The 17,776-nt window shown below is 40.2% G+C and overlaps 1 protein-coding gene across 1 annotated transcript in view; it reads left to right on the top strand.

Moving 5' to 3' along the window:
- The first annotated feature begins 3,462 nt into the window (after positions 1–3,462).
- Positions 3,463–17,776, top strand: part of LOC110989315 (atrial natriuretic peptide receptor 1-like) — a 40,919-nt gene continuing 26,605 nt past the window's right edge. The window contains exons 1-4 of the mRNA XM_087147917.1: positions 3,463–4,193; positions 5,125–5,261; positions 11,911–12,066; positions 17,605–17,740. Coding sequence (XP_087004043.1) covers positions 3,500–4,193; positions 5,125–5,261; positions 11,911–12,066; positions 17,605–17,740 — 1,123 coding nt within the window. The 5' untranslated portion in view covers positions 3,463–3,499. The remainder of the gene's footprint in view (positions 4,194–5,124; positions 5,262–11,910; positions 12,067–17,604; positions 17,741–17,776) is intronic.

Here is a 17,776-nt window from a genome sequence, read left to right as displayed (position 1 = left end):
CTAACTTCAAAACAAAAATATGTACTTGGCGGCACCACAAGTTTTCGTAATATCTTATTAGTACATAACAAATATCAAAAAGTAAGTTTGGATAACAAAGTGGACTACCGAATGAAGATAGTTTTTCAAAGGGTGATTTCTTTTATCGAGGAATACAATAGCAAGCAATCTAGCAAGCTCTGGAAGGATGCAAGCAAGCAACTTATAAATCCCAACCTAAACTAAACCGAAACTCAAGCTGACTTATTACAGTGCGCACCCTCCAACCCAATGTTTGCCAGCTGGAATAATTCTTCCCGCTGGCTGGATTCTTCGCCATAGAATTTAGACCGTCGCCAAGTTTATACGTGATGCCTCGCATGCGTTATTCAATTGCATTTTCATCACGCTTAAAAATAGGGGTAGTGACACACTTTTCTGGAAGCTGCAAGACTAATTACATTGCACTGATGGGAGGGATGGAATTGACTTTCGAACAGCGACCGCCTCTCTTCGTTTGTCTGTTTGTTTTGTGTAGAAATTGAAGATGACCCTGTCATTTATTAACACATAAAATGACAATGCATTGTCACCTCGTACACATGGCTGATTGCAAGTTACATCTAAAGGCAGTAAAATCTAATTGCTAAAATTGTCGAAAATATGGCCTCGGAGAACTTGACATTTTGCTTTCCATTTATGACAACTGTTCGAAATTGATTAAGACTGCCAGGGTCGCAAAAATTTTGCTGGTACATGCGTATACCGTTTATCATAAATCAGTTCACCATATCCTCCTCTGTCTGTTGTTTTGCACTTACTAAAGAGTCTGTATTTCGCCCCGTTATTAAAAGTTTTGCCCAATTTTCAAGGGCCTCTACCCCATCTTATAATGTGTAGCCTTGCTTGATAGAATTTAATACGGCGATGTCATGCTATACATGTGATGGTGGGTCATGAGACTGCAGCTTCTTTGAATCACCTCGTGTCATGTCTCGGCCCTTGCACTTTGCTCCATTTATCGTAATAGCATTATTGTAATAGCATGTGCTTTGAGGGTCCTTGAGTGATCGCCCTTTGCAATAGTACCTTAAGACTGTTTCATAACCTGCTGTCACATATATGACTACGTTACTTGCACAATCACGCCCACCCAAGTACGGGAGTGTATTTAGGACATGCCGGGCGGATTACCACTTTGCCTGGACGGATTACTATTTTGCCCTGGCGGATTATTATTTCCTCCTGGCGGATTACTATTTCGCCCGGGCGAAATAGCAGGCCAGAATTTTTCTTCAGGCATGTCCTGAATACGCTTCCCTACAAAAGCCATTTCCAAGATTGTTTTCATTTTTCCTCACTCGGGAAGCCATCACGTGCCTTCCACATTAATTGTTAAAATAGCAAACACGATGAAATGCCGGACTAATGTGCGTCTCAGATAACCGAAGCACAATTTTTTTTACGTTTGTTCGTATAGGTTATATACTGTTCAGGTGGCTTATTAAGGACCCGGGCTTCCCAATGTTTCCTAGACATAAAGCATTGTGTTACTTTCTTGACTTGTGATGGAAGGGGACAGCCAAACTTTTCCCCCTATGTTTTAGTAAATCCTGAAAAATACCATTGTCAAAAAAGGTGAATTTAATCGCAATTAAGGGACTCTGTGCTATTTCACACTGAAGCTTTTTTTACTTCTTGGTTTAGTGGCTTCTATTATATCAGTACTTTCACAATTCATACAAGAAACCTAACTGTTGCTATACGTACCGGTATTAAAAGACTGTATTCTTGGCAGATTTCTCTTTCCATTTCTTGTGATTAAAGGGCTTTATCCCTGAGAGCAATTCTGCTAATATATAGGCCTATATGGTTATGCAAATATCAATATATCTCCAGATTGCAAAATGCAACAGGGTTTAAGGGCTTCACTAAATTAAAGTTTATAATGTAACAAATTTTAAATGTGCTAATTTGAAATTTTCTAATTTTGAAAACAAAAATCCCATAATACCCAATTTTGTGGAGCCGGTCACATAAGTGTTAGAGTACCTGGAGGGTCTTAAAAGTAACACCCAAATTTTAACACTAGTGAAAAGTGTTGGTGTAGTCCTCTGATAACACCGGCAGTGTTCAATTTAAAACCCCCATTTTTTTTGCTATTTTAGATCATTTTTTCTTGCTACATTTCTTGTCAGCAGAGAAATCCACACAAACAAAATAAAAAAGAACGTAATCTTGTTGCCTAGACCTGAATCCCAGCCCTCATCACAAGACAACACTTGTAAAGAATGCCCTGGCTGTACCGCAGCGCAGGACTAAAATTTCACGTTTGTGTCCAAATACGAGCTCTTTCGGCTGCTTGAAATGGTCATGATGACACTGACAAAACTGCCCAAAGAGTGCGCCCCTGGTAGATGCCAAGATTAAAACCACTTGCTGCCGGGGAACCCCGTTTCGAGCACCATTGGTTAATGCGCAGAGCTGGGGTCCCCGAAATGGGACAAAAGAGTTGGTCGGTGTAACAAAAGACCCTAGTGGAAACAAAAGTCCTGCTGCTGGGAATTGCCATCATTTTCGCCTTGCATTTTTCGAAGGTAATCCGTCACTGATTTTAATTAAATTGTACAACACTGTTTTGGGCAAAGCATGCCCGCAGATTAGCACCGCGGACAAAAGTGCGCTAGGACCCTATTGATGAAGGACACAGCACCGCTGCTTGCTAATCCAACCGCGTTTGAAAAGACGCCACTCGCATTCACTGGGGACAAACTAAAGGAAATTACGCAACACCTCACAATTCTGGGCTCTCTTTACAGGGAGGCACGCCTGGCTGAAATATTCATGAGTCAATGAAGGTAGCCTGTCTGCTTAGAGTAGCACCAAAGAGTCACTCGTGTGGATGCAAACGTCCATTAAATGAAATTATGAATTTTTGAAGAATTTTGAAAACTGGAAATCTTGAAAATCGGCCGTATGTGTGCACTGCCTTTTTAAAAGCACCCAGCAGCATGTGGATAATGGGTGTTTGGCTGTCTGCTGGGAATGAACGCGCTTGTTTTCAGGAAAACTCATTTACTTAGAGAAAACTGGAGGGAAATACAGTTGCATGAAGCACCGTTACAAGCTTCAGTATTTGTCCTCATGCTATAATGATAAACAATTCTGAAAAAATTACCAAATCTTACACGTTAAAGCTGGTCCTGTCGCCAGTCCGGTAATCTTTCTAAAGTAAAGATTTTCTTGGAAGCAATTGACACGTTTGCAATGTGGCCTGATTTCTGCCCAAGCTCTAATCTCCTAGTGCTGCGAAAACCTCGCTTTTTTCACGCGCATAAGCGGCGACCATGCTTGCCAACAAGGTCGTCTGCACATGCGCACGAGCAAACAACTAAATGACCGTACAGGCTATGGGCTGTGGACATCCGTGTATAAATTCAGTCAACTCAAGTTATACCTGGCAGATGAGCTGATGTACGTCGTCAGTCGATTACTACTCAGTCCGTGGATTTCGACAAAAATGCTGATAATGCGTTTTTGGCTAATTCATTTGCTTTTAGTTTACAAAGTGATTCGATCACTAGAAAATGACTATGCTTTAGCAGAAGCTCCGACGATCCGGGCTGCACTTCTGGTGGAGATGGACAGCCCAGAACCCTTTGATCGATTTCAAATTCAACCCGCTATTGACATTGCTCTAGAGGAGGTGAAAAGACGTGTGGATATCAGCGTCTACTGGAACTTCAGCATGTCCTACGAATACCGGTCCACCGGTCCGATATGTAAGCAGTCAGTTATGTCGGCTCCGTCCATTGCTGCTGAACTGTACTACCGTCGCGGCGTGAGGGTGTTTTTCGGTCCGGGTTGCAGCCTCCAATGCGAAAGTGTCGGTGACCTTGCTGCTTACTGGAACACTGCAGTACTTTCAGGCGCCGCGATCTCGGGAGTGCTGGATGACAAGACACAGTACCGAACGCTGACGCGCACTGCGTTTCGCACAGACGCACTGGGACGTTTTGCAGTGGCCCTATTTCGCAGGTGGTCGTGGACACGATGCTCTATTGTTTGGTCCGAAGGTGATCTCGGCTTATACAAGTTAACAGGCAGAAATCTAATGGCAAGATTCGAAGAGGCTAGTATCGATTACATCCCCGTCACCCACACTGGTGGATCAACTCAAGAAGCTTTGCGTTCTGCTACCCAGCGATCAAGAAGTAAGCGTGAAAATGTAACGCTGTTTGTTAATTTCCTGTTCAAAATCCTTACCTATATCTGTAGACAACTTTAATAATGCTCACTAGTAAATGCATTCCGGGGTAGACCACGATGTTAAAAATGTGGGAGCCAATTACAGCGGTAGGCCTACCGTAAAATTTCAACTGGTGTTCTGTTTCTTACAGTGAGCTGTTATCAAAAACACAGTGCTAGCCAGGACTGTGTTTTTAAATTCTACCTTGAACCGAGACAGTGTTTGTCTGTGAGCCAACCTACATCAAACAAAACGTGGTCTGTTGCAAGCGTGCGATACAACATGTACGCTGTACTGTCAAATGTACTGTACGTGTAGGCGTTCTGCCGATGACGTCATCAAATTAGCCTGGGAGCATTTTGTGTGGGCGGGGAAACCTAGGATCGTTTTATTCAGGTTAGGGTCACGATGAATGGGGTAAACGCTAAATTTCTGATGTTTTTGAAATGGTTACGTATTTATTGTTATTTTGAAATACTTCACGTAAACTAAATGTTTTCTATTTCTGTTAACCTTTAAAGTTAGGCACTTTTGCAGGTGAAGTGGTTAAGAGACGTTACTTATCCTTCATCCTGTAGGATTGGCGTTTGTAGAGCTAGGAACCCACTTATTTTTTTCCATTTTAATCTATGGAATCATTTCAACCAATAATGACTTTTACCCATATGACAAACTTGAGAAAAAATCAAGTGTTTTAGCAGATAATAAGAGTGAAACAAAACACTCTTTTTCAGCCAAGAAAAAAAAACACCTGATAAAATACAGCAAATCCGCGACAATCAGGTGCGTGACTTCCAAATCACTGTGACTCAATTAGTGTAAAAGGAATGTCACTGTGGTCACATGACCTCCAGTCCGACGTATTTCATCTTAATCATCCTCATATTTTTACACAGTAATAATTCTCCTGACACCATTTGATGTGCAGCGGGACTTGATGGTACGGGCCTACCAGGCTGGTTTCATTGACGGCCAATACGTATTTCTCTCCCTGCACTACAGCTTCATTCCTGGGGACCCATCTTGGGAACAGGTAGGACACAAATGCGCAGTCGGGGATTTATAGATTCCGTTTAATTCCTTTGTTCCAGTGCTATGGTGGATTTTTGTTTCGACAGTAGCAAACACGGCAATCACTCGGAAGGTATATTTATCATAAATATTAGTAGTCAAAAAAGAATACAAATAGGTTTCTGTGCAATACAACACTGTAAAACATAATTTATAAAAGTACAGATATGATTACACAGGTGTTCCAGACCATTGCATGAAAAGTCGTTGCACGAGACCTGTTCACACTCGTTTTGAATTAAATGACTGTTTATGTCAGAAATTATTCATGCTAAATGGCACTCGAAGGTTTTTTTGTAAACCAGTCCATTCTGATTCAAATAATTGTATCGTTAACTCGTAGGCCTTTTTGTCTGAGGCCTTCCAGCACTGATCGAGGCTCTAACTTAATCTCCTAGCAGTTAATTCCAACAGGTATATTTTTGAATATATTTGAACTACACAGGGAAAACAGAATGAGATTTCAATAAATTCAGAGAAAAGCAAAAACTAGCTTTTCATGTAAACACGATAACCTTTGAATTAGAAGAGAAATGTAGACAAAAAAACAACAACAAAAAAAGATTGTTTACACAATCACAGGGGACGGTCATGCCTTGATTTAACATACACGCAACTCAATTCGACCAGCGTTACAAAAACAAGGACAAAATAAATCAAGATAATGGGTACCTGTGAGGGCACAGATGGGTATTGTGGCAGATTTAGCCGCCTTGCGCCGAATAGTGGCTGCATCGAGCTGTATACTCCCCAGCTTGAGATGAGATGGTATTTGGAATGTTTCATGGGCCCAGTGAACAGGGGTAATAATGGTGTACAGGGCTTTAATATATGTTAAAGGCGCTTTTTAAATACCTGTATGTTTACAAATAGGTCATTTGGGAGACGTTTTGTGGTAACTTTTTCAGCATGAGGGAGACTTTGGGTTTTAGGGAGACATTTTAGAGTCTTCCTATTTTCAAACTACCAGAAGGAGGCCGAATTTTACCGTCCAAATTTTGAGAGATGATAAATTACGGTCTAAAATGAAAACATTCAAAGTTTGGTTCAGATCAGATTAGGGAATATTGAATTATGGGATGGTAAAGTTGAAACGATTTTGTGCACATTCTCATGGGAATGTCTCCCTAATGACCCATTAGCGGTAATAATAATAATAATTATTATTATAGTGTAACAGATCGGTTTTTCTCGGACAGAGTATTCATGCTAAAAGAATGGGGCATTATTTATACCTACGGCACTCAAGCCTGATCGCAACAGATTGACTAAAATTGTTCAAAAAACAAAACAAAACATTAAAACCATTACAAGGATGAATTTGTGCTGAGGAGATGTTAATTAATTTTAGATTTCTGACCTGCCTGACGTGCATTATAACGCTGTATTCTCAGAGTTTGCCCCGAGGGCTTTTGAAAAAACCACGAATATACTCGGGTGGACTCGAACCCATTACTTCCTGCTTTCCAGTGCAGATGTCGTATCACTCGACCACCGGCTTGCTGGTTCGAGTCAGATGTAGCAGCGGACTTTTTCGCTGGTAATTGGCCAGAATAGATCCATAATAAAGAAGAAATGTTTAAGTTTAGCATATATTTTGAACGTCTCAACATAAAATTTTGATACTTGTCACTGCAAATCTGTAATCTTTTCCATTATGTGTATAAAATATAGATTTTCCCGATAAAACTACCAAAATGTATTTAAATAAACATTGAGGTGTCCAAATTGAAGCTGTAGGCGTAATGATTCATAGATTTCTGGCAACCATATTCTTTCTTGGGGCAGGACATCTTGATTTTGAAGAATCTGCAGTTGAAAGTATGCCAGTTGTTTGAGTCGTTCTCATTATTGTCAGTGGTGAACGCTTATCTTTTAATATTGTTGTGCGATTTTGTGTTTCCGTTTTCACCATACGCATTCCCTTTGGTAGGTTTTGCTCACACACAAAAACACAAACAATAATATTAAATTCAAGATGCAAAATTTTGTTTAGTTTTACCTTTTCTGAGTTTCCTATTGTCGTAGTCTATTTTATTACCGTTTTAACAGAACGAAAACATGAAAATACGGACTCTTTCCATTTCCTTTAAGAGTCGAAAATGGTTTTTTTCTTCAGTAACTTATGGCAAATCAGGTCTCGTGCGCATGTTTTTTACGTGTGCATAACAAGTTTTCGTAGTTTTTTTTTGTCAGTCAAATACTTTTATTATATATAGCCTTGGATATTACTTTCGACCGCTTTGAGTAGAGGTGTTCGGTCCACATTCGTAATTACCGCGCACGTACAGTTGCCACGTTCAGGTCTGTAGTGCTTAAATCAATTAGAGTGGTACTTACCCAGACCAATGGTAGAATAATTAAAGAGACAATTTCAGTATACATTCCTTCTAAAATGGGACCCATGAAAAAATGTTTATCAGATAAATAAACAATTACCCATTAAAATTCTGTTGCTAGTATTTCAAAATGCTTGTTTACTGGCGAATTGGAATGACCACACGCAGTTGCAAGCTTCGACTGATTTGAATGCCTATTTTTTGTTAATTTGAATGTCAATGTAAAGGAACAATGCAGTGATTTTTTTTAGAATCACTTTTTGTGCATGTCTAAACTCTCCTACCGTGTATGAAATCTTTTCAGAGTTACGAGCCGTAAATTTTGAGCCCCATATTGCTCTTTGATAACAGTCATGTTTTAGAAAAGGTAGCCTGCTGGCTTAATTGAAAATAAGGTGAGTTAAACACAAAGGGGCCACTTCCGGGTTAGTACACTATTTTTATTACATGTCCCTTTAATTTGTCCTTTACAAACTGAAGGACAGAATTTTGAGATCACACCTTTTCATAACCCAATCAAACAAATTTATTGGTTACTTGAATGATGATCTGAATGTGTATTCAAATTCGTGCTAAAGGGATGATTTGACATGAATTGGGCTGCAAAATCTTTCAAACTGGCCAGGAAAGCCTATATTATTTCTGAAGCGAAATTAATGGCATGAACAAAATTGCGGTTTCAAGACGTCAACGTTAATCCTGAATGCCACAAAGTAATTTGCTCTTCTCAAACAAGTGTATATAGTGTACTATGAAGTAGTTGGTTAATGTTCAACGCAGCACAGGATAGGGAGTGACAAGTTCAAGAAAGTGACTAATTTCCTTGTGTGCTGGGCATGATGGAACGGATGGAGAGATGTGTGTTTACGCTTCGTCACGATCGTGAGAGAAACACAGGAAGAGTATTTGCAAAGCATCAAGCGAAAAGACAGAAAAAAATGTTAGAAGTTTAACTTCCCAAAGAGGTGTTTATGAATGGAGTAAGAGCGTGCTTTCAGCTTGATCCATTAAAAAAAAGCCCGGAAGGCAGTTATTGTTATGATATGTTCAGATTAGAGATTGGAGGAGAGTAATGTATTTATTAAATTCACACGGTTCGGGTGCTTTATTCCACAAATTATTCTCAGAATTTCAGTTGGTATTGTAATTCAGATATGGATGAACAATGCCGACGGAATTAACCTTAAAACCCACAAGTTATAGCACATGTGAAACTAAAGAACTGCAGTATAGATCTGGTGAAATACTAGTGTAGTAGTGCACACTGCTTTGCGCGATACACAGTACATGTATTCCTAGCCTATGGTTCCACCATGGAGAATTACTGCACAAAATGCCACTGGAAATCTTGTGTGAACACATTATCCTGAGCTGATCAGGAACAACCAATCAAGGGCAGGGTTGGTAACTTTTTCATGAATATTCAATAGGTTGGTTATTCTGGGCGAGGTGTGGAACTGTATGTGTAAATTCATACAATTGAAACAGGACACTGCACTTTATGACACAAAAACCCTTCTATACGGTAGGGTTTAGTCCCACATAGAATTATTACTTTGGAAACAATGCACTTTTTAGCAACAAGTTTGTCGTTATGTGAAGTTTAGTTGATACAAATGACATGGCAGAATGATTAGAAAATACAGAATTCTGCAAAGTGTCAGCTCATCGGATGGAAGAACTCTTTATGTTTGTGTAGAAAATTTTAAAAGCACGTAGCTCATGCAATATGTACAAAATTCAGTGAAGAAACTTTGTTAAACTTTTGTTATACTTTCATGAAAAATTAAAACAAGCTTGTATCAATAGTACTTAATTCTTACTTTGCTCGCTCTGGTGGGGAAGTAAGTGCAGCTTGAGGTCACTTTGTCACAGCCCTTTGTGGGAAACACATTGGGGAAATTTAATTGTCAAATTGCTCACCTCCACCCCATCACCACCAATTGAATAGATATAACAAGGACATTTATCCGTATTGTTTAAATCTTAACCAATTTTGCTTTACAGTTTACTAGATGTCATTGGTGTCCAGTAGGTCTGCCTAGAACCATAATTTTTCCCGTAGGTTTCAACAGGAGAATTTTATGTAAAAAATATAGTCACCTCCAGTTTCACATTGCTAAGTGAAGGCAGCATAGGGGTTTTCTTGCTAACAATGGAGGGCATTTTTCTAGCTTGAATTCGACAGACACAGGCTAAATTTCTCGTACACTATCATAAAGGCCAGTAAGTGTATTTCAGAGAGTAGAAATTTACCTATCATGAAATGTAAATACTATGACGATAGTTCCAATACTTGATGACAGGCAATGGTAATGGCTCCCTGTAGGTTCAATAGGGCCATTCCTCCCGTAGCTCATATAGCACTAAGCGGGGGAACATCCTGTGCCTGGATGGTTTTTAGTTCATTATTAATGTTCATTCAAGATTTTATTAATCTGTGTTGAAAGGCCTTGTCGTCCGTGATGAGTTGTGAATGAAGAAGAGCTGTGTCATTATTGGAATTATTGGTGTTTATCTATTTTATCAGTCTGAGAATAAGGCATTTTATCCTTAAATAATGAAATGCTGTAATGTAAAATTTTGAGCAAGTTTCTGGAACTTACTGCAGCCAGGAGCACGTTCGCTCCCAAGGTTACAAAATGACTTACAAGCAATCATGATGAAACTAAGAATCACTGTTTCAAACCGATCAAGGTTAATTTGGAAAATAATTTCTTAGTCACCTTTATGTTTGCAATGAGCTCACTGTATACAAAAATCAACTTTTTTTGCAAAGCTGTTATAAAAATGGACATCTGTGACACGGTGTGTCTTATTTTTTATCACTGGGTGTCAGAACCAAACTCATGACGTTTCGGAACAATGAAAAGAAATGCACCGCTACGATAGTTGAAAATGTATCAACAAGGAATTCCGTCGTGGTTGTCATATGTTTTTTCCCGTCAAAATTTTGTTTAAAAACAAAATAATAAACACAAAAAGTCGATTTCTTTTCCTTCATTTTCCTGCAGGAAAACTAGTAATGGATTTGCACAACATTAACCCTAACATTCCCGAATCCTCCAATTTTAATACGATTTTGCACACACCCTAGGGAGTTAGGGTTAACCACCGATCACCACATGATACTATTGTGCCGTAAGAAGGGCGGTTAAAATGCTACAAAATTGAAGATTTTATTGCACCTTAATTGAATTAGGTTGTGGCTTTTTTTAAAATGGAAATTGGGAATTGGGTTGACCATTTGGGTGGACGAATATTAAAGTCTGTTTCTAAGGAATCTGTGTAATGTAGGTGATTAAAAAGGAAGACTTATCAAACAAAAGCATTTTATCGGATTAAGACAGTTCCGATCAATGCTAGTTCATGAGAAGTCTTGTCACGCACAAAATGCTAGTGTGTATTACAGAATCCCATGACTTACAACGACTACATGCTCTACGCATTTTAAGGTTATAACAATCATATGCGATAATTTCTTTCTTAAAAATATTAAAAATGCAATCGACTTCATAAAGTATCAGCGAATACCGTCAATCCTCTTTTAGTTTAACATGTGTTTCAAATTCGTTTTTTAGGAAATTTTTTTAAAGTTCGTTTGTTTTAGTTACTTGTTTTGATTTTTTTTTTAGAAATGATTTCTCAAAACGTGAAAAGACATATCTCCTGAATTACGGGAAAATATATCTTATAAAACCAAACCTAATAAAAAAATCATAACAAAACAAAACCAAAAAAGTTATAAAAAAGATGTTTCTAAATTTAGATCTCATAAGAACAATGTGAATAATGTATGTCTCCAACAAACAAACTTCAGAAGTTGAAAATAAATATATATTTCATAAAAACGAACAAGCAAAAAATATATTTCACTTTTTATTAATAGGTATACTAGATGGAACTCCAGGGCTTTCATAATGAAGAATAAAATGTGTACAAAAGAAATTACTTCCCCATAGCCTGACCTGGTTGGCCTCTGATAGACTGATAGACTGACCTGGTTGGCCTCTAATATTGGTATTCCATGTGTTTGAAGGCGCTGTAAAACGATGCATTAAAATTAGAAAAGAGGAAGCCGCGTAAATATTTTAGAGGTCTGAAGTACATGTACATGTATGTAGTACAAGAAATATAAAGAAATATAATGAAACCATCATACAAAAACCATGCAGAAATTTACTTGCTTCGTGGTACGTTCGTTGAGTCCAAGATTCATTTTTGTGATTAATGCACAAATTTGTTTGAGTTGATTGACATATTGTTTTGCAGGGTGACAGTATGGATGCTGAAGCTAAACTTGCTTATGAAGCCCTCATGACGTTTCGCTTGTTCGAACCAAACAGCGACCAGCTCACGGAGTTCCAAGCCGAGGTTCAGCGCCGTCAACAGCGCGATTTCAATTTGACAAGCTTGCCTGGAGAACCGGTGTGTTGTTTTCTTCTTTTTCTTGAGGTTGGACAGGACCCCCCCCAGCTTAAATTTCTTCAAAGCTATGGACGTGCCATTTGACTTATCGGTATTCCAAATAATATTATGTCAGGATGGCGACATGTTACAAGTAGGCCTAAGATGTCGACATCTTGTCGCAACGTTTCACAGGATGACGACACCCTGAAATTATTTTTTTTTCATGGGACAAAGACATCATGAAAAGGAATGTGGATATCGCTTATGTTTAGGATAAAGTTACCCCTGAGAAGAAGGGCCCTATGCACCACCCTGCGAAATACATATCACCCAGTAAAAATGGCAATAATTGGGCTTCGTACCTAAACACTGAATCGACATTTTGCGTTCAGGATAATGCCATCACGTGATAAAATGGCTCATGATGTCCACATACTATACTTATGGTATCGGTGTTCCGAGATAGTGTGTCAATATCCCGCTCTTGGGATGTCGTTATCCCGTTCTTATGCTCTAATGACACTGTTCCGGGGTCACGATGGCGCTTTGATCTCTTCCAAACACTTCACGTTTCATCTTCGAGCTCAGGACGGCATTAGTTGGTTTCACTTGGAATAGGTGAATAGCGGCCACGGACGCCATATTATAATATATGGAGTTGCAATATACCTTTGTACCAAATGAAGCTACCTGCGGTCATTTTACGGGTGCCAAATACTAGCTTGCCCTAGTAACTACAATGTACATGTATGACGTGCAGCTTTTGTATTACCTTTGTATTCGGTATGGTAAGATGGCCGCTGGTGGCTTCAGTGACCTTGTGGGCTGCGTAAGGATAACCTGTCCATCTTTCATATGAAGCCCGTGATCTTGAAATAAATATGCAATGACAGTACCTAGAAACTTAAGCGTCTTTACCTCACTTAGGTCTGGATACCAGACCCAATCATTCTGACTATTCTCGTCGAATCAAGGGTCGGTATTGCCCATTGTCCTTGACCAAAACTGGAGGAATTCCACCAGTTCCTGAAAATAGCTGAAGTATTCCGAAAGCGTCCTGTCCACATTCGGATAGCATCGTCAATATTCGGGTATTTTTATGCCTTTTCTGTACGCATAATGAGATTGATGATGGTTTGAAGAGTCGCGATCGGGCCGGGGTGAATCGATCAGCGCAGAGTATGCGCGCGATCGAAGTTAAAGGAAAGCCTAGTTGATGGCTGATGCTTTGAACATGCAGCAAACGACTATAGATGCTTGCCAGATGTGGTTGTGTAACCAAGGTGTAACCGTACGTAAATAACCCGAGGCTAATCTGTCTGTGATGTCACTGTCGTCACACCCACCCAAAGTCTTTCCCTGTGACCCTTGACATGTTGCGTCATGATCTATTCATATCCATGAGTGATAACTGGCCTAAAATTGTTACAAGAGTCGTCATGGAATCTTTGGTCAGGAAATCAGACTATACTTCAAGCAACCTGAAAAAAAAGTCCACCCCAGCGCTCTACATGGGCGGTGGGGACAAGCGAAGGAATGCTTAGCCGGCGTTCATTGTACGATTGAGGAATACAGTCAATTTGTTGACCAGGATGCGATGAAGCTGCTGATCAGGAAGATGAACCAGTGGAATGTGGTAGCAAACCTAGTTCAGTCCTCCCTCCAAGAATCAGTATTGACACTTTCAAACTTCTCGGCGAAGGTTGAAACGTGAGAGCGCAATATCCGAGAGGGGAGATGCTCCGTGGAGGCAGAGGATAGCAGGACAATATCCTGTGGCAAAAACAGGACACAGTGTCTCGGGTCAAAATGTACAGGGGTTCATAATCTCCATTCACAACAAGTTTTCAGGTGGACATCAAAAAGGAGGTTTCATGCATGCACAAAAATATGGTGTCAGTGATAAATTTATCTCAAAATGTTGACATATTCAGGCCTGGATTTGATCATCCGTCACCATGCCCAAAGTGAACCTGATTCATTTTAATGTGCGGGCCAGATTCGTGTTACAGTTAGGCCTGTGTTTTAAGTTTTGAAGTTTATATTTGTTTCGTTGTCAATTTTTACCCTGCAAATTTATTTTCAACCGTACTTAATCTTTCATTGAAAATTACAATTTTATCCGAAATATATGAATAATTATGAAATAAAACAAAACTAAATTAACATATAGTATCCGTGGATGCCGACATCTTGCCTTAAAAATGCCTTCTGGAAATAAAGTAAGTCAGGATATCAGTAACTTCAACAGCAATTCTTGGGCTCTGCTCATTTTAAATCGAGCAGTTTACAGGTAAAATTACATCCTCTCCTAGCAACTAGCGCATTCTGTCCTGTGAAGATAATTTAATTTCTAAAGGAATAAATGGTTCTCGTTATAAAGTTCACTTTTCCGCCTTAACTTGAATATAAATAGATAACCCAAAAGTGTATTTAATCTTCAACGGTTTTAATGGATATTTGTTGAATTTAAATCATATTATACACAGACTCCAAAATTAGTAACATGGGAGAAATTTCTATTGCCTTTCTGGCCACACCCAAACATGTTTTTTGATATTAATTCATTTTGTTCATTCTGTTTCCAATTCTCTTTTGTTTTCTCTTTATTTTTCAGAAGAGATCCCAGTCTCACTCAGCCTAGATCCCATTCTCACTCAGCCTAGATCCCAGTCTCACTCAGCCTAGATCCCAGTCTCACTCAGCCTAGATCCCAGTCTCACTCAGCCTAGATCCCAGTCTCACTCAGCCTAGATCCCAGTCTCACTCAGCCTAGATCCCAGTCTCACTCAGCCTAGAAATCAGTCTAAGCAATTCTTTATCCGATGAGATCCCAGTCTCACTCAGCCTAGATCCCAGTCTAAGCAATTCTTTATCCGATGAGATCCCAGTCTCACTCAGCCTAGATCCCAGTCTAAGCAATTCTTTATCCGATGAGATCTCAGTCTCACTCAGCCTAGATCCCAGTCTAAGCAATTCTTTATCCGATGAGATCCCAGTCTTACTCAGCCTAGATCCCAGTCTCACTCAGCCTAGATCCCACTCCAAGCAATTCTTTATCCGATGAGATCCCAGTCTTACTCAGCCTAGATCCCAGTCTAAGCAATTCTTTATCCGATGAGATCCCAGTCTCACTCAGCCTAGATCCCAGTCTAAGCAATTCTTTATCCGATGAGATCCCAGTCTCACTCAGCCTAGATCCCACTCCAAGCAATTCTTTATCCGATGAGATCCCAGTCTCACTCAGCCTAGATCCCAGTCTAAGCAATTCTTTATCCGATGAGATCCCAGTCTTACTCAGCCTAGATCCCAGTCTAAGCAATTCTTTATCCGATGAGATCCCAGTCTCACTCAGCCTAGATCCCAGTCTAAGCAATTCTTTATCCGATGAGATCCCAGTCTTACTCAGCCTAGATCCCAGTCTAAGCAATTCTTAATCCGATGAGATCCCAGTCTTACTCAGCCTAGATCCCAGTCTAAGCAATTCTTTATCCGATGAGATCCCAGTCTTACTCAGCCTAGATCCCAGTCTAAGCAATTCTTAATCCGATGAGATCCCAGTCTCACTCAGCCTAGATCCCAGTCTAAGCAATTCTTTATCCGATGAGATCTCAGTCTCACTCAGCCTAGATCCCAGTCTAAGCAATTCTTTATCCGATGAGATCCCAGTCTTACTCAGCCTAGATCCCAGTCTCACTCAGCCTAGATCCCACTCCAAGCAATTCTTTATCCGATGAGATCCCAGTCTTACTCAGCCTAGATCCCAGTCTAAGCAATTCTTTATCCGATGAGATCCCAGTCTCACTCAGCCTAGATCCCAGTCTAAGCAATTCTTTATCCGATGAGATCCCAGTCTCACTCAGCCTAGATCCCACTCCAAGCAATTCTTTATCCGATGAGATCCCAGTCTCACTCAGCCTAGATCCCAGTCTAAGCAATTCTTTATCCGATGAGATCCCAGTCTTACTCAGCCTAGATCCCAGTCTAAGCAATTCTTTATCCGATGAGATCCCAGTCTCACTCAGCCTAGATCCCAGTCTAAGCAATTCTTTATCCGATGAGATCCCAGTCTTACTCAGCCTAGATCCCAGTCTAAGCAATTCTTTATCCGATGAGATCCCAGTCTTACTCAGCCTAGATCCCAGTCTAAGCAATTCTTTATCCGATGAGATCTCAGTCTCACTCAGCCTAGATCCCAGTCTAAGCAATTCTTTATCCGATGAGATCCCAGTCTTACTCAGCCTAGATCCCAGTCTAAGCAATTCTTTATCCGATGAGATCCCAGTCTCACTCAGCCAAGATCCCAGTCTAAGCAATTCTTTATCCGATGAGATCTCAGTCTCACTCAGCCTAGATCCCAGTCTAAGCAATTCTTTATCCGATGAGATCCCAGTCTTACTCAGCCTAGATCCCAGTCTCACTCAGCCTAGATCCCAGTCTCACTCAGCCTAGATCCCAGTCTAAGCAATTCTTTATCCAATGAGATCTCAGTCTCACTTAGCCTAGATCCCAGTCTAAGCAATTCTTTATCCGATGAGATCCCAGTCTCACTCAGCCTAGATCCCAGTCTCACTCAGCCTAGATCCCAGTCTAAGCAGTTCTTTATCCGATGAGATCCCAGTCTCGTTCATTTCAGCCCGAGATCCCAGTCTAGATGAAATCCCAGTCCCATCAATGTTAGGCTGGAGGCAATGTATAATGAGATCCAATTCCCACCAATGTTAGCCCAGATCCCAGTCTAAGGCAATCGATCAGATGAAATCCCAGCCCCATTATTTGTCTGTTAATTGTTATACCCTGTGCATGACTACTACAGGGAATGTGTAACATCATGACATTCCGCACTGATAGTACTAGGAAAACCTATGTAATTGAGTCAACTAGTCCAAGCTTACAAGAACTTCACGTAAGCTAATCAAATAACAATTGAAACAATAGTAGGGGTAACAAGCACTGCCCGTGTGACCGTTGGCACTAACAGTCAGGACTAGTCCTTGTGGTACGTGGGGCACTATAGTTAGTGCATATTCCTCACATTCTACATAAACAACTGCTTAATTGAAATGACACAACCTTACCTGATTATTTACAACAATTGGCCGTGTGGTTCCGTTCCGAATCTGCCCTTTCCCCCAACCAAAATTGACGCAAGCTGTGTAATGGGGGAAATGGGGAGGTGGCGGGATATTTTTCTTTGCTTCATTCTGTGGAGAAACAATGTCACACGTGTGCTTGCGAAGTAAGGCTGTGACGAAAATGATTGATTTGTCGTAAGGGCCAGCAATTCATTTTCAGTTGTTATACATTGTGTAACATTCCAGTCAGGTCACGCACGTTTCGCGCGCCCGCCACGTGCGTTTCCCCCCCCCCGCATGCACTTGGAATGTCTAATTGATATGTGAGCAATGTAACTTCTTATGGCGCTGTGTATAAATCATTTTATCTTTTAGGATTTGATAAAATGAATTATCATGATATCGTTAGTTGTTCAGCGATGTCTCCTAGCAATGGTGTATATTCTTAAAATATTTATGGTTTGACTTTTGTGCTCACTAGTACAACTTCTTCACGGGCACTTTCCATGACGCCGTGATTCTGTTTTCCCTCGCCGTGAACGAAACTTTGGGAGAACATGGGAACTTATCCGACGGCTTGTCGCTGACTAGAAAGATGTGGAACAGGACTTTCGATGGTAATTGATTTACTAAATAGGCTCAAAATGCTGTTT

Source organism: Acanthaster planci, linkage group LG17 (assembly GCF_054643075.1).
Source record: "Acanthaster planci isolate LZ-2023a linkage group LG17, COTS_SCS, whole genome shotgun sequence".
In the NCBI taxonomy this organism is placed as follows: Eukaryota; Metazoa; Echinodermata; class Asteroidea; order Valvatida; family Acanthasteridae; genus Acanthaster; species Acanthaster planci.
This window is presented reverse-complemented; position numbering and strand designations above follow the sequence as displayed.